Below are 22,030 nucleotides of genomic sequence, written 5' to 3'. Positions count from 1 at the left end.
GGTGACCTTGTTTTTCTTTCAGGCTCATGGCGAGTTTATAAACGGAAGTGTAGTTCACGTCGCCTGGAGCCTTATTTAAATATCAGAAAACGTAAGACTGTTATATTACTGTCATTCTTAAGAGAAGTCCCTTTTATGGTATGGCTAATAAAGGTACGATTATTCCGCAAATATCAAGTAGCCTACATTAACACATCGTGTTATCATACGTGCAGACAGACTTGCAGCACATTTCATATTAAGGTTTACACTAGGATGATCACAAAAAAAATAACTTGGTGGCGATTGGGGTTAGGAGAAGGAATGAACACAAAATCAATGTTACATTATATTACACTTCATGAAAACTTAAATTAACTAACTCACAACGAAACCCCACCCAATTTTATAAATTACTTTATTGGTTAGTGGATTTGTAAATCCCGCCCCTGTAGATCTGCTACCTGCAATTGGTCAACGGTGACGACAATCGTAAAACATTCCCGCCTACCGAGAAGATCAAGTTTGAATGAATAAGAGTCTATTCAAGAGGTGGTAGTTTTGTTGGCAGTAATAACTATACTCAATAGTCTTTTGCACATCAAGGATAAACTATTCAGAAATGGAAATGAAGAAGAGAATTCATCTAGAGCTGCGAAACCGCACTCCATCAGACGTAAGAGGAAGACTTGATACTGCTTCAGACAGGGCTAATGGAGAATCTTTCGTTTGATGTCTTGCATGGGGATACAAAGTTTCTTGCAAGTTTAAAATGAGGGTAGCATGTTGCATTGTTGTTCTGTGGACACTAATATAGCCTTTTATCGCTGTTTAGCTAATGCTATAACTTTGTGGCTCTAAGATCCTACAATACGATTGTGCAGTTTGTCAATGCACCGCAGCTTGTGCCAGCAGTATAAACAAGGCGAGCTGGAGAAGCCATATTTGTAACTTTTGAGCTCCGAACGCGCCCCTTTGCGGCGTGTCATTATTATTACAAACGTGTTGTTTCAGGTTCATAGAACGAGTACGACATTATCACAAAACAGTTGTATATTTGTATTGTTTTTATTATGCAACGGGAATTAATACCGACGTGTCGAACGCAAAGGGTCAGATAGTAAATGTCCAAAATGTAAGCAACATACCTACTATACATCGTTATTCTAAATATATAGTCAGAGAATGCAGTAACGCTCACTTTCCATATTCTATTTATCGCATGCAAATGCACTATAATCGGATGCAGAGCCGCAGTGTGTGTAGGCTACTCTACAACTCGTTCTGTAGTATGAACCGATGGCGAAATAAAGTGATTTAAGGGACCTGGCAAGTCTATGTTAGGGACTAACGTATATGGGGTTGCTGTGAAAAGAAACGAGGCTATTCGATTTGTGGAATTTGTCCATTCAAAGCTCGTTTTCCGAGTCGTGTTGCTCGAGTCTAGTTTACAAGAAATGGGATATGCCGCCATTTTACCCAGAAACAAAGGCAATTGGAAGTCACCCTTCATGTCATTCTCATAAATTCGACGTACATAATGTTCGATGCCACATAGACATTGTAGATATAACCCTTATGTAATAGCCTACATATCATTCCATCCGCAAAAATGTTAACGCAAGTAACATTTTATCGTTGTCAGCGAGCTATGTAATCGGATTGTATCAGCCCCTCCTACTTACACACTCCAGCGCGCGTGCGCGTGCGTGTGTGTGTGTGTTGTTGTTCTCATACGAATGTGCCATTTACTGCCAAAAATACATTAACATTTTGTTTTATTTTAATAACGAGAAAATTATATTGACGGTCAATATGAGAAACGTCATTTATTTGGAAACAAATGAAATTGCATGTAAATATATTAAATCTGCTTGTCTACGCCAATTCCAACGAAATATAAACATGTGTTTCGATTTTGCAAATAAACTAACAAATCACCACCTGTCATTGAGTAAGCTACATAATTCAGTGCTGTAATATATCCCAATTTCTATTTCTTGCTGACTTCTGCAGGTGAAAGAGCTAGTGCTGGACAACTGCCGCTCACATGATGGAGAGCTTGAGGGCCTCACAGATGAATTTGAAGAATTAGAATTTTTAAGCACAATCAACGTTGGACTGACAACAGTCGCCCACTTGCCAAAGCTCACAAAGTTGAAAAAGGTTTGGAGTTTTCTCTAAGATTAACACAATGCAGTACATTCTAGCAATGCTTGGGTAACGTGTACATAAAATGCGCTCTTTGTTCATTTGATCACCAGCTTGAGCTCAGTGATAACAGAATCTCAGGTGGACTGGAGGTGCTGGCTGCCAAATGCCCCAACCTAACACACCTCAACCTCAGTGGAAACAAAATCAAAGACCTCAGCACAATAGAGCCATTGGTAAGCCACAAAGCCTACAAGATATGAACTCCCTAAGGAGGTTACGCTTTTGCGGTTTTCCATGGTGCCTGTCTGGTTGATTTTAATATTTTCTAGTAGTTTTACAATCTCCATTTATGCCTGTTGATGTTCTTTCCAATTTATGAGGGAGGAAAAACATTTTCTTTTCATGCTGACCCATTTATTTTCCCATATTAAGAATGTATGTTTTGCCTCTTGGCTTTACTTAAATGGCAAGTCATGGCAGTGTGGTCATTGGCAAGAGGGGGTGCTCTAAAAGCTGGTTTATACTACTCCGTAAAGTGCTGTACGTAGACACGGAGAGCCCTCTCCGTCGTCGGTAACCCTGTCGGAGACCCTCTCCGTAGCTCTGTGTGCATTCAATATTTTGTAACTATCCGTCGAGACAACGGAGACAGCAAGGGCTGTTATTGGTCCTCTAACAATATCATTTCCGGAATCACTACATTACTTTGCATCTTATTTAATTTGCCCCTTGTTTACTTTGCACATTAAGGACCAATAAGATTTGACAAGCTTTGGAAGTTTATTTACAACACTATTTACATGGTTAGTAGTCAGCACTAAGATCGATTGGGCGGCGAATTGCATTGTGTAACTGACATCCCGACGGATGATTTCGAAGGCTTGAGATGTTTCCGTAGTTACGGAGTCGAAGTAGTATACTTGGGCCTTAACTCCTGCCTAGAGGTCTAATCGGACAATTCTGGCAGTAACCTCAAAACGATGTGACCCAAATCCAGTTCCAGGTTTATTAATACACTTTCACCTCCTCTTGATTTTAACAGAAAGAATTGGAAAGCCTGAAGAGCCTAGACCTTTTCAACTGCGAAGTTACAAACCTGAATGAATACAGAGACAATGTATTCAAGCTCCTCCCCCATCTCACATACCTGGATGGCTATGACTTATGTGACAAGGAGGCCCCAGACTCTGACGCAGAGGTGTACGCAGAGGGCCTGGATGGGGACGATGACGATGAAGATGGTGAGTCTGAGTTTAGTAGGCCGTTGATGTAGAATATTAGGAATTTTATGATACCGTCATTCACTCTGCTGAACATTGTCGGTGATTGATGTTTTTTTAAATATGTAGCGTGATTTTTTTACACCTTTTCCTCTTTCTCCACGATGTAGATGAGGAGGATGAAGAGGTTGCACCAGTAGACGATGACGAGGACGAGGGTGAGGAAGACGAAGATGAGGGAAATGAAGAGGAGGAAGATGACTTAAGTGGAGAGGAAAAACCAGATTCGGTAGGATATTATTTATTTTTTTGAGGTGCACTGTGTAGAGGTCTATTTCATAAAGCCCACCAGGTTGCACTGCCATGGTGCATTGCCATTTTTCTACAGTAGTCCCAGCGTACAGATGGCTTAATGTGTGTCTGTCGGTGTGTTTTTACATTTTTAATCATCGCAATCCAATTTTATTTAGTGACCTGTGGGGTATACTACGAACCTCACTGAACATACCCAGGCTTTCTTGGGTAAGCCTGGATCGACAGAGACGCAACTCGCGATCAGAGTTAAATGGTACTACGACGCTCACTTAGGATTTGATTAGTCAAGCCAGGTTTTCCGCTTTAGGTTCAATGCGCATTCACATGAAAGGGGCGTTTATCGCGTCATTGCAGAATTGTTCACCATTAATCCAAATAGAGTGATGATGATTTCAAAATGCATAAGCAACGTCCAACCTGCCTTATTCTAGAATTTAGGGAATTCACTTTAAATAAATCCTATGTAATAAATGTATGGCATATATTTTCAACTGCTGAGAAGTAGCGGCGGTGGAGTAGTGGATTAGTATAGGACCCGAACGCCAGCGACCGGGGTTCAAATCTCGCCGGTCTAGCATCATGCCTTTTACCCCCATAGATGTGGTGCCTTGAGAATATGGGTTCAAGTTCGAAATAAGCACAAAAATATAATTCCATAACCTTGAGTGAATAAGTATTTCATATGAATGACAATTGGGACCTTTATAAGCTTCACATAACTGCGCGTCACTTGGGAGACGAACCCCGCACGCAGAAATTCAAGACCGACGCGCCCTCGGATCAGAACCTGTATCACTCATTAAGAATATTCTCAGGCAATGGTTAAGGATCGGTCCCGAAAGAGCCTCTGTCGGAGAGGCCCCTGTACGAAACAGGCTCCGGGGTCCACGGGAAGGAGGTGCTAGGAGGCTGCGCACGCCGATCTAACCCCACAGACTTGGCGGAAAACCTGCTCCCGACCAGGTTTGGGTGAGAGCATAAGTCACCATGGTGTTACAGCGACACTAAAAGAGATCGACTTTCGTTTCACAGCTAACCCAGGCTTTGAGCGCAACATACCTCGCTAACCCACTAATCGATGTTCGTGGTACAGGGCACTGTAATGACCTTATGTGTTGTTAAAACTGTGTTACATTATTCAAGATAATTGAAAGTACTTTCTACTTGCCTTTCAGGAAGAAGACGACGATGATTTGAATGACAGAGAAGTTGATGATGGGGATGATGAAGATGGTGGTAATTTACATTTGCTATATTGCTGGTTGATCATAATTGTCCAGAGTTTTAGCTTTTTCTTTAGATCCATGGCTTCCAGTTGGGTCCCTAGACCATATTTAAGTTATTAAAAACAAGTTTTGCTCTGTTCTCTCCTAGAAGAAGAGCAAGGCCAGAAGAGAAAAAGGGAACTTGACGAAGAAGAGGAAGAGGAAGACGATTGAGGATTGCTTTCACTTTGTGTACCGACTGTTTAACTTACCCTCCTTCTCACTTCCCAGTCCCATTTGTACTATTTTTTTTTTTTAGTTTATTTGAGTACTTCATGTTAGTGGCCAGTCAGGTGTGTGTGTGTGTGTGTGTGTGTGTGTGTGTGTGTGTGTGAGTGTGAGAGGGGGTTGGGTTAGGGTTAATAACTTAATTTTAAGTATATGAGTAAGAGTTTCTGATTCTCTGATCTTAATTGTGGATTTTAAGCTCCTTTTATGGCGATACGATTTTGTAACGACACCTAATATGACATTTTTTAATAATTATCCCTGTTTGTGTAGGATTTTTTCTTCTGATAAATTGCATATTTTAAAATGGAACCATCCCTTACATAGAGAAAAGGTGCATGTCTGAAAACTCAACCACTGGAACTCATGTACGGCTGTCCTTTTCTTTCCTCGTCTTTATCTTATTTTATTCTTTGCATTGTACATTTTATAAGTAAGTTATACGTTTGTGGTGTCCTAAGTATGCCAATACTGTTTTTGTGGTGTGGAAAACTCTTCGTCTGAACATGCACAATGTGGCCATTCCAGGTCCCATTTCTAAATTATAGCAAGTAAAGATCTACCTTTGTCACAGATGCTCCAATCTCCTGGACCACCCAGCTTTGATAGTTCGGAAGTTACGTGTTCTTGTAAATAATGACCAAAATCTATTTTTTTGTATTCTCTTTGATGTTGGCGGACATTAAGTACAATGAGTTAAACAACAAATTGTAATAAAAATATAAACTTGTGTTTGCAGCTTTATCTAAAATGTGCAGTGTAATACTTATTGGACTTGAACATACTTTGTATGCATAATCTTTACATAAAGAGCAATGTTCAATGTTGGTCTATTGTTTGTGACACGCAGATGGCTGCGTGTCAGAATTTCGAGGGTATAAGAAAATTAGGTCCATTAAACACTCATTCTACACCATATCCAAGTTCATTTATTGTGGTTGCTTTTTAGAAATAAATCCTGTTAGAGATAATGCAGTTTGAGCTACTTTGGGAGATATTCATTTTGTGAAATTAGAACGTTGAATCTTGCCATTTTGCATAGAAACACCAAGAAACGCCAACAGACACAATCCCTATATGAAAGGTTTTGGGTATATTTGGAATAGCGATGTCAGCAGTCTGATTTCATCTTAGATTCGACCCTCTTGAGTGGCAGTTTATGTGCTGCACATACAGTAACACAATCACTTTCTTTTCAACTTGTATTTTCTCAATCTCAACTTTTCTGAACCTCATGTAAAGGAAAACACTGATGTGAAGAGAAAGGTATGAGGATGAAAACTGCTATTTTCAGAGTTGCATTAGTGCAGTCTGAGGGAAGTTCTCCAGATATCGGTGGTGAATACTCAAACCCATCCAAACAGCAGTCGTGGGCTTTCTTCAACAAAAACATACATACATGTACTGTCCTGGTAACCTTAGACGAACACACTCATTGAAGCGTTATTTTGAAGCAGTAAAGAGCCAGCTTGATATTCTAGATTACGCCTCAGATCCCAATTGAGTAACGCAATCAACACCTGTCCAACCATGACATACAAGACTCCCCTCAAAGCCATACTGTGTGTTATTAGCAGAAAAGGGTAAAAAGTGACAAATAAATAAAAGCAATATCAAAATATAAGCATTAACCCCCACCCCACACACACTAAAGGCATCCCTAAAAAAGCAATGGTTTGACAAACAATGCTTCAGACCTCTAGTAACTATACACCAGAAAATATTTGCTTCATACAGTTGTAGGAGAGGAAAGTTCATACAAACATCTAGGTTCCTTCTGTCTGAAAATGTTCAGAGCCCGCCAACATCTGACACACGCAAACTATCCTAATTTGCTGTCATTTATAGACACAGGTGTGGCTGCAACTTGCTGTGATCCAGAGATCTAAGGCCTTGGGGAAGAAGGAAACACGCAACAGGAAAAACAGTCCTTTTCCCTGATTGTTGTTTTTCGCTTTTTCGCAAGCAAATGGAAACAGATTAGAGGGAGGAGTGTGTGTGTGTGTGTGTGTGTGTGTGTGTGTGTGTGTGTGTGTGTGAGTGTGTCTGTGTCTGTATGTGTAAGTATATGTGAATATGTGCCTGTTTGTTTGTTTTTGTGTGTTATTGACTTGTAGAAACTCCCTTAAAAGTCAAATTATTGTCTGGATGAAATAAAAAAGCATAAGGAATCATAAAGTGACAACCCATGAAACGGTTGATTATTTAACATGATTGCGGTGATTACATTAATTTTGTTGCGCCACCCAGACCAGAGCAGAGGTTAAGTTAGTCAGTCACAAGGTGCTCACAGTGGGCCTGGAAGGGGGGACAGGGGTAGTGGCTTTAAAGAGGCTTGCTAGGGTAGCATAAGGATCTGAATGATCAGTCCAGAAGGGAAGGGGGGGGGGGGTCAGAGGTCAGACATTGTTTGGGCTAACGTTCTTCAGGTTGTTTAGCTCCAGTTCCAGCTGCCGTATCCTCACGTCCTTAATGGCCAGCTCCTCCTTTAGTCGCCGCAGTTCCTCCTGCTGCCTGAAGAACATCCGAAGGAGCTGCAGAGAGCAAGGGAGGGGACCGTTTGTACTGGTTATACAGACCCACGCCATTCATCCTCAGATCCATGCAAACCCCTATCACCATCCACCCTCCCTCCCTGCCAACCAACCACTCTCTCACAGGATAGACACACACACACACACACACACAAATATACAGAGATACACACACCTCGTTCTCGGTCCTGGGTGGTACATTTTCTAAGAGGTCAATTCCATTTACCACCACGCTCTTCTTCTCCTTGGCGGGGGCTACGAACACCAGCTGGTCTGACCTCTGGTAGCCCTCCTTCAAGGACATCAGAACTGGGTCTGGTTGGACACACATGAGCACACACACATGCACATACACACACACACACACACACACACGCACACACACACACACACACACACACACACACACACACACACACACACACACACACACACACACACACACCAAGCTTTCATTTGTGAAGCAATTTTGGTCAATTGCAACAGAAGTCCCACAGTTGAACACATGAGCTTGTGTGCAAAACAACAACTGGTACAGATCAGCAGTCGAAATACACAAACAAATACCGCTTCATCAGTGGTCGGATCTAAGAAAATGCAATCCTGTTCATATTAGATGACTAACAACACTACGAACACATAGACACTCGAAGTCAAAGACCAGACAGGATCATGGCTTTCAAGTGAATTATACAGTACACAGCTGAGTTTAACGAGGCATCGATAAGACAAGTACACATGAATCTAAACTTGTTTTCCACACAGCCCCAACAGTGTCCCCAGAGTGTAATTTCGGTCGTCATGACTCAACTCTAGACTTCAGCTTTACATAATAAATAAACTTGCCATGGGTAAGTCACTAGGACATATTCACAAATTCATTGAATAATTATGTTTTGCATTACTTGTTTGATAATTATCCAATGTTATTGTCACTGGGTATGAGGAAGTAGACGTGGCTTGATGGCCAGTTAAACACTTTAATTGTGGAGTTGTAATCACCATAGCTACAGCCTATTTGAAAGCATTGCACACATTGTAAAATGAAGATACACATTACAGGTACTATATAAACGATAACTTAGTGCTCATATATAACAGCTGGCTATATCAAATGAACACACTGTTTTAAATGTACCTGCAATCCAACGGTGAATCACGCAGAAGATCACAGGATTGCTGTGTCCTACACAGCCCACAGTGAGCTCAGACCTTCTTATTATACATGCATGGCTTGAACAACAGTCTATTAAACCACTTTAGAGTGTAGGGCTCCAACTAACAGTTAATTTGATTGTTGTTTAATGTCTTGATTCATTCAATCAATACTCATAATCATCAATACAACAATCATAATGATTAATTAACGATTAATCAGTATGTCTATGAAATGCTATTTTACCCGGTCAAAGCTTATTTTAAGTGATCTTAAATTAGCTCGGTTTGCTTAGTGTATTTATAAATTATCTGTTCTATTCGTTTTATTATCTAAAAGCAAAATATTAAGCATTTGTGTTACTGTTTTAACTTCTTCAACTTACGTAATTGTATGAACACATATTTTCTTTAAGTGACGAACAATGACGTATCTTTATCAAACTAGTTGCGTTTTCAGCACTACGTGGTGTGCCGTTGTCTTTCATGTGTAATTTTACCTCTGTTGATGCCACTTATCCATTCGCTGGCCGTTAGCGCGGGTTGAATTCCTGGGGTCATAGGGTAGATGTCCTCCTGGTATGTGTCCGACTTTAAACAAGGAAGTAGAAGACTCTTTATTTTCCAAAACATCAATGTATAGCCATCGTACTACTATATGCTTCTAAGAGCATCAACCTACCCAATTAAGTAGACCACAACCCATTAGGTAGACAGAAGTGTTGAGCTCAGTGTATTATACGTCATGGGTTATGGAAATAATGCTGATGCAAGGTATTTAAAACAAGTACACTGCTGGAAAGTTATAGTAGTGGTTCTATTGGTTCGGGAATTTGCAGTCCTCTCCCACTCACTCTCCTCGGCACGATCATAGAGATGGGCTCAATCAAGCCCTTGAGGGTCACCAGCTTATAGAAGCGGAACACCTCGCATGCTGCCACATCCAGACCATGCTTCGGCATCACACCTGTAAAGAGCACAAACCATTAATCAGAGTCTGCCAATGAAATCGCGGTTCTTAACGCTAACTGGTTGTCGGATAAAACTGGTTGCTGAAATCCGAAATGCCCGCCATATGGCCCCAAGGTGAATAAGGCCCATACCAAGAATGTTTTAAAAACTACCTATTTATAACACAATCTTTCTTAAACACATTTTTTAAATTGATACCAGATATAAACATGATGGCTTGTCAATGTCAACAAATTCTACGCAAAATTGTGTGCAAGTCAAGAGTGAATATTTATTTCTCGATATTCAAGTAATGGTTTGTGGGGAACCGGTGAGTTTACGTGCCATTGACAGCAATGCCAAATTTTCCTTGGAGTCGTGGGCTAAGCGCGGTCACTTTTGAGACAGGTCTAATGGAGCGACCTACCGAGTCCCTTCTGTGGTGCCGGGGAGCGGTACTCCATCAGGTACTGGAGGTAGGGTTTCTCCGTGGTGATCTCAAAGTAACGGATGTTGCCGTCTCCCTGCAAAATCATTACACAGCGTTGGCCAAGCAAACAACAAGGAGACTTGTTCCCTATTCCTCGGATGAAATTGCATTGGCTTAGATTAGCAATACTGTTTATGTGTCAACAAGTTGCCGTCCTCGAATACATCGACGCAGTCACACCTTGCCGGCCAGGTATAGCATGTGTGTGTCGGCATCGTAGAACGGGAACAGTAGTCCTGAGAGACCATCTATTTCCTCCTCCACCATCGGCATCGACAGGTCCTCCTTAGGAAGACAAACACACAGACGCACAGTCAATACCATTACACATACAGTACCGATGCACCTCACACATTGATTGTCCTTCTACTCCAGGTTGTGGTGCTGACCTGGTCCCAGAGGGCGATCTGTCGGGTGTTCCAGCGTGATACTCCTGTGGTTACCAGCCGCTTCATGTTCCCCAGGAACACCACACGATTCACCCTGTGGTTCTTACAGTTGGCTTGCTACAGAACAACAACAACAACAACATTTTCAAAGCACCATTAAAAAGTGCAGTCTTCAATAAGTTTAGGATTTAAGAGCTATAATGCGCAGTAAGAATATCCAGTGGACTGCGCCTGCCTTTGCATGAGTCGATGAGTTGATTCAAGAGAGTCTATTGCATTACTTCCCTGATTGGATCGGACAATCATTCTTGCCGGTCAATCAGAGTAGTGTAAAATACAATACTACAACTCTCCAACCTGGCGACTGCAGCATTAACAGCATCGGTCCCACTCAGCAGGACGCTCCCTCACCTGCAGGACTCTGCCGGAGCGTGGCTCCATCAGCCGTAGTATCTTGTCCTTACAGCTGGTGGCCAGCAGGCTGCCATCCGTGTTAAAGGACATGCTGAGGATCACGTCTGTGTGGCAGTCGATCATCTTCACCGCTTCACCGACCTCCAGGTTCCAGATCAGCACCTGTGTGTGTGTGTGTGTGTGTGTGTGTGTGTGTGTGTGTGTGTGTGTGTTTGTGAGAGAGAGAGGGGGGGTTAGGCGTTCCTTCCCTCAAAGCGTGTGATAAATTACATAAATAAGGTTTTCTGAGAAAATCAGTCAGGATAAGTGTATAGAGAAACGTAATGAACCAGGAGGTCATGGGACAAAACAGTGACGAAAATATGTAATTGTTCATGTTATCATAGGAAAGTGCTTCTGAGTGTACCTGGAAAATGGACTAGGTGGAGCAGCCAATGGTAGATGCGAGTCACATAATCTAGAATGTGATATGGTAATGTTATTCAAACTACTCCTCCGCATAACCTTTTGAAATATCTGGTAGGAGGTCCGCATTTCCCTGATGAAAATAAGCGGTATGGTGTATGCATAATCAGTTATAGGGTATGTTCGGATCAGAAATGAACGGTGAATTCAAAAGAAATGCAAGCTCTCGGATTGACGTTCACAATACATTGTCACCCCTGTTCTAGTGTTTGATTCCCGCCTCGATGCGTGGGGTGGTGAAGTGGCTGTGGATGGGGCAGGTGGGTTGGCACCTTGTAGTCGTAGCCGGCGCTGAAGAGGATGCCGCTGCTGGTGGGGTGCCACTCCACCAGGCCCACGCGCCTGCTGTGACCGTACAGCTCCAGCACCGCCTCGGTCATGTTGCGCCGCAGACCCTCCTGCGGAATCTCCCATACTCGCACCTGCATGGCCGGGGACGGAGTGGCAGAGCATAAGTCACCTGATGCGAGTCTGTACAGTACAACACACACACACACACGCACACACGCACACACACACACACACACACACACACACGCACACACACACGCACACATGCACGCACGCACGCACGCACGCACACACACACACACACACACAGACACACACAAACAAGCTCATAGCTGACAATGATAACATTATGAAGTAACTCACATTCATTGTTTTTACATTGATTCCTAATCAATAATAAAGCTTGAGATTCCTGTGATAGAAAATATGTTGCATCAGAGTAAGGTGAACCGTGGCTTTAGGATTAGGGCGGATTTGAGCTTGGATAGGAGATCAGCACAAGAGATTACCCTGCAGCAACCAGAGCTGCACTGACCAGACATTAAAACTTCATTACTTACAGCACTGCATACAGACGAAAACTTGAGAGGGTGTGGAAATGTACACGAATAGTTCTTCACCTTAGCATGAACAATAAGGCATTCAGAGTTTGCATCTAAAATATGAACAGTACACATTAGGAAGGTCTTACTTACCGATGTGTCTTCAGAACATGAGGCGATAATGTTTTCAAAAAACGGATTCCACTTGATATCCAAGACGTTACCTTGGTGTCCACAAACTTTAGGGTGGCGGGGGTCTATTCGGCCATACTGGAAAAGACAGCGGGGGACAACAAATCGAAAATAAACAACACATTATATGCCATATAAATTAGCATATTATTCAAACAAATGTCCTTGTAACATCAGAATTCTAATGTAATGCTTAATAAGTGATAAACTGTATTTCAAAGGGACAAACTTCTGTAGTGAACCACATGACCACTGGGAGGCAATGGCTCCCCAAAGGAGTGCTGTGAGTCCTTTAAATATCGGTCATGAGGTCAATAATGTTGATGTTCTCTGGAGCCATTGACCTCTTTCTGGTTTCATCAATGATTAGGCCGAGAGCTTCATGTTGACCTCAGAACACTGTGTGTGTGTGTGTGTGTGCGTGTGTGTGTGTGTGTGCGTGCGTGTGTGTGTGCGTGCGTGAGTGCGTGCGTGCGTGTGTGTGTGAGTGTTAGTGTCGTGTGTGTACAGAGGGGACTAATATGTGTCCAGTATTGGTTCTCATGTGTCCTCAATAGGAGCATAAACCAGCAGACTGAAACCCCACTGCCTCCCTTGTGGCTGTGTGCTTTAAATAATAATCTTCATAATCATCACACAACAGTATCTCCCTCTGGCTGTGATCCCCAGAAAAACTACAGGATGAAAAACCAAAGCGCTAACATGGATTTAAGTTAAACATTTAACTCATGACTCTGTAGGGCAGTATATGGTTTCATGTACGCAATATATACCAATTTAAATGTTCATCCGCATCACAAAACAACTGTGCCACTATCTGGCCAAAGGCTTATATTTAGTTGACTTTTGGGGGTAATAGTTTTAGTGAAGCTCATGTTTTTGGCTTGAATCATGGCATTGAACAGATGTTCTACTGGCACTGTAAACTTAAAGTTATTACTATGCGGCTCAACCCTTAGCTCTACCGTAGGTGTGTGTTCAAAAGGTATCAGATACGTTTGGCTCAGCTATCACCTGTTGTGTTGGCTTTTAATACAATCTGAAGATCACTTCAATATGCTAAATGGGCCATAAATAAGACATCAGTATAAAGTGTATTCCCCAATACATTTACAAATCCGCTTGCTTTGGTCTCCTCTCCAGGCCTCGTAATTAGAGCAGTCAACTTGATGAATGTTGCTGCATGCTAATTCATAATGCTTGCTATAAGGCTTAGCTAGGAGAACATTCACTTCGCTGGCAACTCCCTCTCCCAGATGGCAGCATTTAAATGATTGCACTGAAAGCAATTCAGCGAGTCATTCAACGTATTCGGCCTAATGAATACATTGTGCTTATTCCTAGGGTTTTCTCACAACATGCCAGTTTAAAATGCACACCTGCTCTATGTGGGGACATAGTGCGTATATCTTATGTCCAATGTGACAAATGATAGAAAGAAGCTCTATCTAGGAGTAAGTTCTGTTTATGTGTCCAATGAAAAGAGAAAGTTTTATTGATGTGCAATCATAATTGCATGATAATAAAATATTATCATCATATATAATATATAACCATAACTTTCTATAGCGTTATTGGATCAAGCACTGTAACACGGGAGTAACAACCTTGCAATAGAGGCAGTCAGGTTGTGTCAGTCAGGACTACCGTGCTATAATTAGTATTTACATTTCCTTACCAGTTTAGTTTTATATCTAATGGGTGCAGTTTGAAATTAAAGGGTTGCAGAAATGGGCTTACTAAGATATAATAGAGAAAAGAGTGTACATATGGTCCCACATTCAAATGTTTCATGCAGGTTGCGTTTATTCTGAGGGCCATCTTCTATAGTAAGTATTATAGTAAGTAATAAAGTCAGAACTCTTTTTTTATGTGGGGCCCTAATCCTTTTCCGTAGATAAAACCCACTGTTCCTTATTAAATAACTAGAGCATAGAAAAATAAGAATATACACACAAATACAACTCTGAGTTGGTCTACTCAGAATACTACACTGGCAGGTTATAACAGTGACATACAGGGATGCGGTTTATTTTAACACCCAAAAACAGTGCACTCACTGCATATATCTGTGTCATAATGCTTCTGCCATCATCAATGTTAACGTCTGTAGAACACTGAATACCATTCCTTCAACACCAAATGATACACACATCTGTGCCATTATATATCACCAGTTGTGCTATTCCCACCCACGTAGGCTCTGCTATTCTTGACTCCCTACAGAGAGCGGGAGAGCTAGATAGGGGTAAACATTGTGAGGATGTGGCAACAAAGGACACAGGGAACTGCACCATCAAGAAGAATGCAGGAGCACTGCACTCTACTGCACAAAGCAACCAGTGCTATCTGCCTATAAATAACAGTCATTGTTCCTGTATTCAAATCTTCAAAAGGTGTTTCAATCGCAACCCAGCCTTCAATGGCCACTGGAGGGGCCAGATGCTGCCCACCCCTCCCTTCTCTGATTGGGTGTTGGTTATTCTGGACTGATGCCCGGCCATATGGGCATCTCCACGCGTGGCATCGTTACACGCCAGACCTACTCCACATCGCTGCTCATTAGGCGGCAGATGTGTTTATCTATGTGTAAGAAACACACAAACACGCTTGTTTGAAGAGGGAAAATAAATGCGGCGAGAGTGCAAAAAAACATATTGGATTATTATATAGTCCAGCTATTTTCAACATAATTTTCCTTCTTCTTTTTGTCCGCTTTTTCTCTGATCATTTTGAGTGACACACACACACACACGCACGCACACACACACACACACACACACACACACACACACACACACACACACACACACACACACACACACACACACACACACACACACACACACACACACACACACACACACACACACACACACACACACACAGCTCTAAAGAGTGTGTAATGACCACATCTGCCAAATAGGGCAGGCAGGATTTGATTTTCCAGTGGTTAAAATGTGACTGATGACATCACACATTCCATACTTCTGTCTGTTAAAATAGTTTCCCTTTATTATTCACGGCACAGTTTGAGTATTCTGCTATCACTCAACAATTATAGATTTATATTCTGTATCTAATAATAAGAGCAGTTCAAAGCCAACATAAATACTTTATGCAGACTTTATCAGTTGAGGAGTGAGATACTGTAATATTGTATATACGATACGTTACAACTTTATTTGTCAGTTTGTGCTGAAATTATTTTTGCATCCCTAGGCAACTAATTTAAGGAAAATAGGATGTATACATACAAATCATACATATAGCATCAATAGACATACATGTGAGACAAAGCATTGATAGACAAACATGAAACATAAATGACAGTATCAAGTATGACAGAAGGCAAAGCATACATATATTACAAAGAGTCTACATAAATATATCTAAAATGTCATCACTTGGAGACATTTTATGAAATAAATATTGCACTAGATCTTAATTTTGTTGGTTTAACAAAAGGATTGATTGATGTATAATAGAGTCTGTTGCGTTTGAAAGAAGGAACTATTTGGCCAGGCTGAGCATGCACTTGTTGTGGGCTTCCTGGAAGAGGTGTGCTACAGGTAGTCCAGTGATCTTTGAACAAATTTTAATTTGATGATATAGTTTTGCCTTAGCTTTGACTGAAAGCTGCCAAGCTGCCAAGCTGTAGTACATTAAAGCATTACACTCTGAATCACGAAAACGTAAAGACGACGTAAAGAACAAAGAAATTATTTGGCTACTTGCTTCAAAGAAACTTAATCTCCGCAGGAAATAGATCGACTGTTGTATTTTTTTGCAACTAAATTCTATGTGGGAGGTCCATGATAGATTTTCGTCTATCATGACACCCAAGTATTTGTAGGCTGTGACTAAATTGATTTGTGAATTATGGATCTTCACTGGGGACAGTTGAAGATTAGATGGTTTTCCATAAATGATTTCCTCTGTCTTCACAGTGTTAATGATGAGCAAGTTTTTATCACATCATTTGACTAAACAATCCAAATTTCCCTGGTACAGTGTATGGTCCTGGGATTGGGTGAACAGGGTCACTAGGGTGGAGTCGTCAGAATATTTTAAAATATAATGATTTGGCACACTGGTGGTGCAGTCTGAAGTGCACAAGGTAAACAGCACAGTGGAGCTAATACAGCACAGGGGTACTCCAACACTGGTGGTATTTTGAGAGGATAGTGTGTCGTTTACCTTGACTAGCTTAACCATGTTTGTGAGAAAAGAAAACTACCAGTGAATAAGATAGGGGTTAATCTGAAACGTAATCATTTTAGATAAAAGTATGTCTGGCTGAATGGTGTTAAATGCAGATGAAAAATCAAGAAAAAGAGCCCTGGCATAAGTTTTTGGTTTGATAAGATGTTTAGATAAGATGTGCACCAGTGTAACCACTGCCTCCTCTGTACTACCTTGTTTGTATGCAAACTGGAATGGGTTACCATGATCATTTCTAGTGACTTCATGATCACCGAGGTAAGGGCTATTGGGCGAAAATCATTGTATTCATATAGGCTTTTACTATATTTAAATAATAGAGAGGATGAATGTTATAGTTGATTCTCATATGATGAACAACATTGACTTTTTTGGAGGAATCTAAAATCCATCAAATCTAAATCCCTGGATCCCAAAGGATTTATATATTAACATGAAAAAAAGATTGAACTACATGTTGTAACGAAGCCTTGCAACATACTTGGCATAGGCAACAAACATACTACTATGCCAACACACAAGACAAGACTAACACACACACACACGCACGCACGCACGCACGCACACACACACACACACACACACACACACACACACACACACACACACACACACACACACACACACACACACACACACACACACACACAGCTTCCCTAGTTGTAGCAATATTATTGTATCTGTGTCTTGTGATGTTTGGGAGTGTGCTCCTCTCTGGACTGGATTGCATTGTGCTAGCAAGAGGCCCCATGCCTGGGGTCCGACAACACACCCTGGAAGAGTCTGCCTTTAAAGTGCGAGTGAACCCAAAATAGTGTTTACCTTATTAGTATGTCTTCTATGAACTTGAACAAAATAAGATATGCTAATTTGGTCACCATGCTGAAAAGATAGTGCGATGTAGATAAAACAGGTATAGTATCCTGTTGTTTTTGCCTGTTGCCACCGACCAGTGAACGCCATTCTGAGGAGCTCCTTCGGGGGAGCAGTTCATGGTATTGTCCGCGCCCGAGAGGCATAAGCCTCTTTATACAATTATAGTATACCATGGTGTGTGGTGCATTTTATATACCACATTGCTCCTTAGGATGCTCATGCTCGATGACATACTATCTTCAAAGAAACTGTTTGTTCATTTATGCTCTAAGAGCATGTGTCAAAATATATGAATTTGCTGGTTTTACACAGTCCGCATTTGGGCAAGAAGCATTTTTAGAGCTCATAATCTATAGATTATTACACTAATGTACTTCTAGTAAAGTGCTATTGTATTACCTTCTGTACCGTCCTTAACATTTAAAGGACATTTTCTTCAACTTCACATCGGGATCATGAGCCAGTAAAGTTCTCCTCACAGGCCCTTTGCTGCTTCAGCAAACCAACAGGATTTTGTGGATGTGATTGTGTCAACACAAGTTACCTGGGATACGGGCACAACGATGAAGGAACCACCTCCGGAGCTTTCGGTCACGATGGCCAGGAACTTGGAGTTGACGGCGCAGAAGTGGTTGTCGTGGACGTTCTTGGTGATGGGGATACCATCAAAGCAGTGTTCCCGGTTGGCCACCTTGCCGTAGACGTTTCGAAATTTGGAGCTTCGGTAGGTTGGGCGCCATGACATCTGAGGGAGTAGCATATCAGAGGATGTTAAAAGTTGTACCAATGCAGAGACACCATAATTACTGACTCAATCGCAGAGATAATTCTCAAGAATTACAGAAGAAACAACGAATGCCTTGCACTGTTGCACTGTTGCCGTGCAGTGCAGTGTTCTGCTTTAATCACAGTGTTTTGTTTAACTTAAGTGTGCTGTTTTACGTGACTCTTTCCGTGGTATATTGTGTTGATTAAATGGAGTAAGCTTAGACGAAAGCAGGCTATGGTCTCTGTTATTCGACATAACAAAACGTTTTTCATGAATGTTAAAAAGTATATTACATTTATATTCAATATTTCATAGAGCACTTTTATGGGTAGTCACCAAGAAACTTTCCAATTGATGTTTAAAATAATCTCAAATAATCCATTGCATAATGTAATATGTATTGGCTGGGTTGAAACCCAGCCAAAACATGAAACTCTTTTACCAAATATCTGTTGATTGTCTGTTTCGCAAGCGTGATAATCACAGGCTTGGCCTTGCCAACTGGGCAGCAGGAAATAAATATGTCCTCGACTGGAGACTTTATCAAGAGTTAAAAGACACTTTGACGCTTACAACTAGCCTAATCCCTCAGGAACAAGGGGAACTTCAAATGTTGCCTGTGTTCCTTGTTGGAGCAGAGAGGGAAAACCCTGTCGTAACACGGCTTCATTTTCTCAGTCCATTGAAAGAATGTGTTGATCCAATTCCTGGTTTATTAGACGGAGCAGATGGTGGTGGTGGACATTGTCCCCCGACCACTGTGTCATGTAAGGAGCTAGTCCTAAACAGTGGTGTTTTTGTTGTTTTGCGGAGACTGCGGCAAGATCCCTGCCAGACACTTCAGACTCTGTATCAGTGCTTAGACAGGAAGCCAAGGCGGTCCTCAGATCTCTGGTGGTGCGGCCGGGTGACACCAGCCACTCAGACATCTATGCAGCATTGTTCTGGGGGCCCGTGCTGCTGTGCACTGTAGTATGCACGTAAATAGAACATTCTTCTTCTAATGTTGTTTAGGTCCCCTCAACAACAAGGTTCCGGATAAAAAAAGGTGCAACAACTTTCATTACAACCAGCTTCTATGATTGGTAGAACCCCCCCCCCCCCCCCAAACATTCTGTCCGTCAGTCACCGCTCTGAGACCATCCCAGAGAGATTGTTTTGAATCACATCGCGGCATAAAGGAAGCTTGTTAAAGGAAGAACAGAAGAGGACAGTAGAGCAGCAGAGAGCCTTTGCCTGAGGGCCGGAGCTCCACACAGAGAGAGGCTGAGGGACACGTTACTGGCTCGGAGCAGGCCCTCACAAGGATGCTCATTCATTGGTCACTGGAGTAGGGCACCGATAGGATATGTGTGTGCATATGTGTGACTGTGTGTGTGTGCGTGTGTGTGTGTGTGCTGGTGTGTGTGAATGAGAAAATATGTGTGTGCATATGCGTGCGTGTGTGTGTGTGTGTATGCACGTGCGTGTATGTGTGTGTATGCATGTGCGTGTATTTGTGCATGTGTGTGTATGCGTGTGCATGTGTTCCTCTCTGTGCATTTGTGTGTCTGCATGTGCGTGTGTCTGTGTGTGTGTGTGTGTGTGTGTGTGTGTCAGCCTGTTTGTGGCTGTATGTGTGTATTCTGACACAGAGGAATACAAACATCAGTAACGCGGACTAGAAGCTTTTTTGTATCCATCAGCTCTGGTCACAAGACTAGCTGTTCCAATCAGGATTCCTACTAGTGTTATAAGTCCATGTCTTCCTCATAAACGGTGACAGACATTTTTAAATAACATTATCTTCTTTGCCATCTGCATTGCAATAATACACAATATAATGCTCACTGGAACTTAAACTCATTAGAAATTGCCTCTTACCTTCTGGGCGTGGGCACAGTGACTTTATAGCCACTCTTGTTGAGGCTTTCTCAGACTGCAACCAACCACCCTTCCTCTCCTCTTCCCTCGTTCATAACCAGCACGACTGACACTTTCGGCTCGTCCTGCCTTTCTTTCTCTCCCTCTCTTTCGCTCCCTCTTTTTCTCTCATGCCTCCCTCTCTTTGTGTTCCCTCCCACTCCTGTCTCCCCTCACCCCTCCCCGTCCTCTCTCTGGTTCCGTTAACTGGAAGGATACCCCTCAATTCCCTTCCTACCTCCCTCTGTCCTGTCACTCACCCTTTCCTTTCTCTTCCTTAATGTTAATGGTTAGTTAGCTACCCAACCAACCAACCAATCAACCAGAGAGTGAGTAGTGATTGACTGAGTGAATGAGTTAGTTAGTCAAATTGTCCGGTAGTGTGCGAGTGAGGTAGTTTAAACTAAGTTTGCCTTCGACAATCTTCCCATACGTTTTCTATATCTCTAGTGGCGCCTCAACAGTGTTTCATGTGTTACGGTGTTAAGAGCATTTCGGTTGGTATCGTCTCGAAATGGCCTTGTGTTTTCCCTCACAGATCGCGAGAGAGCTAGATAGATAGATAGATAGATATATACATACATACATACATACATACATACATACATGCATACATACATACATACATGCATACATGCATACATACATACATACATGCATACATACATACATACATACATACATGCATACATACATACATGCATACATACATACATACATACATACATACATACATACATACATACATACATACATGCATACAGACATACATGCATGCATACATACATACATACATACATACATACATACATACATACATACATACATACATACATGCATACATACATACATACATACATACATACATACATACATACATACATACATACATACATGCATGCATACATGCATACATACATACATACATACATACATACATACATACATACAAACATGGAACATAGGGGGTAGGGAGAGGGATAGAGAAACAATAAAAGAGTAAATGTATTTATTTATTACACATCCTGCTCTTCCTTCCAACTCAGAGCTCTCCTTCCTCAAGCCATGCTCCATGTTAACAAGCCTACAGCCTGAGGAAGCCTTGCTCCCTCCCCAGTAAAGTGGCTGCCCTAGTGGCACAGCTGGCAGCTTCTCTTTCTCCATCCAATAACCCTGCTGCCACCACTCTCTGTCTGTCCACCCAGGGTCAAGGTGAGAGGAATTACATAATCGTCATTGCTATGTTATCGTCAGTACTGCCTGTCGGTGGTTATGTTTGTATGCAGCAGCGTTCTGCGGGGCAGAGCGTTCGAGAGCGGGAGTTAGTGTATTGATTGACTTTATAACAGCGTTCCCTGAGGCAGAGGTTCTGTTAATGTCAGCTGCTGCCCTCCCCTGTCCTCCTTCCCCCCTCTCTTCATCCATCTCCTCTTCTTTCTCCTGCCATCTAAGAGTAGCAGATTTGTCGCTCTTGGTACAGAAAACTTAGGACAGAGAGAGAGTGACGGAAAGAGAGAGGGAGATATGACTCAGAGGTGTTGTTGTCATTGTTAATAGTATACATTTGCTCTATAATACTATGCATTGTATGATAACCCGCCGACACGTTCTGTGAGGGCCATCCGGAAGCCTATTGACATTTCTTTTAGCTGTGACATGTTCAATGTCAAAAATC

The 22,030-nt window shown here is 41.9% G+C and overlaps 2 protein-coding genes across 4 annotated transcripts in view; one reads left to right on the top strand and one right to left on the bottom strand.

Moving 5' to 3' along the window:
• On the top strand, positions 1–5,985 carry anp32a (acidic (leucine-rich) nuclear phosphoprotein 32 family, member A). Its single transcript, XM_079737137.1, has 7 exons — positions 1–655; positions 1,996–2,145; positions 2,244–2,366; positions 3,176–3,374; positions 3,524–3,642; positions 4,844–4,904; positions 5,043–5,985. The coding sequence occupies exons 1-7, from the start codon at positions 602–604 to the stop codon at positions 5,105–5,107; spliced, it is 771 nt and encodes a 256-aa protein (XP_079593263.1). The 5' UTR covers positions 1–601; the 3' UTR covers positions 5,108–5,985.
• A 138-nt stretch (positions 5,986–6,123) lies between these two features.
• The window catches only part of coro2ba (coronin, actin binding protein, 2Ba), a 31,236-nt gene continuing 15,329 nt past the window's right edge, over positions 6,124–22,030 (bottom strand). For 2 of the 3 annotated variants that reach the window (XM_079737134.1, XM_079737135.1), the window contains exons 2-12: positions 18,229–18,429; positions 12,546–12,662; positions 11,832–11,981; positions 11,092–11,256; positions 10,681–10,797; positions 10,472–10,576; positions 10,229–10,325; positions 9,705–9,817; positions 9,351–9,441; positions 7,871–8,010; positions 6,124–7,695 (exon numbers count right to left, since the gene is read on the bottom strand). In XM_079737134.1, the coding sequence (XP_079593260.1) occupies positions 7,561–7,695; positions 7,871–8,010; positions 9,351–9,441; positions 9,705–9,817; positions 10,229–10,325; positions 10,472–10,576; positions 10,681–10,797; positions 11,092–11,256; positions 11,832–11,981; positions 12,546–12,662; positions 18,229–18,429 (1,431 nt within the window). In that variant the 3' untranslated portion in view covers positions 6,124–7,560. Of the gene's footprint in view, positions 7,696–7,870; positions 8,011–9,350; positions 9,442–9,704; positions 9,818–10,228; positions 10,326–10,471; positions 10,577–10,680; positions 10,798–11,091; positions 11,257–11,831; positions 11,982–12,545; positions 12,663–18,228; positions 18,430–20,316; positions 20,411–22,030 lie in introns of those variants that run through there. The other variant, XM_079737136.1, reaches the window with a different exon arrangement.

This window comes from Pollachius pollachius (genome assembly GCF_949987615.1).
Source record: "Pollachius pollachius genome assembly, chromosome: 5".
NCBI lineage: Eukaryota > Metazoa > Chordata > Actinopteri > Gadiformes > Gadidae > Pollachius > Pollachius pollachius.
This window is presented reverse-complemented; position numbering and strand designations above follow the sequence as displayed.

Excerpts from the sequence above, each read along its gene's own strand:
- anp32a (XM_079737137.1), top strand. The coding sequence starts at position 602 with ATGGAAATGAAGAAGAGAATTCATCTAGAGCTGCGAAACCGCACTCCA. Across the intron at positions 2,146-2,243 it reads AGCTCACAAAGTTGAAAAAG|CTTGAGCTCAGTGATAACAG; the intron begins GTTTGGAGTTTT and ends TTTGATCACCAG. Across the intron at positions 2,367-3,175 it reads TCAGCACAATAGAGCCATTG|AAAGAATTGGAAAGCCTGAA; the intron begins GTAAGCCACAAA and ends TGATTTTAACAG.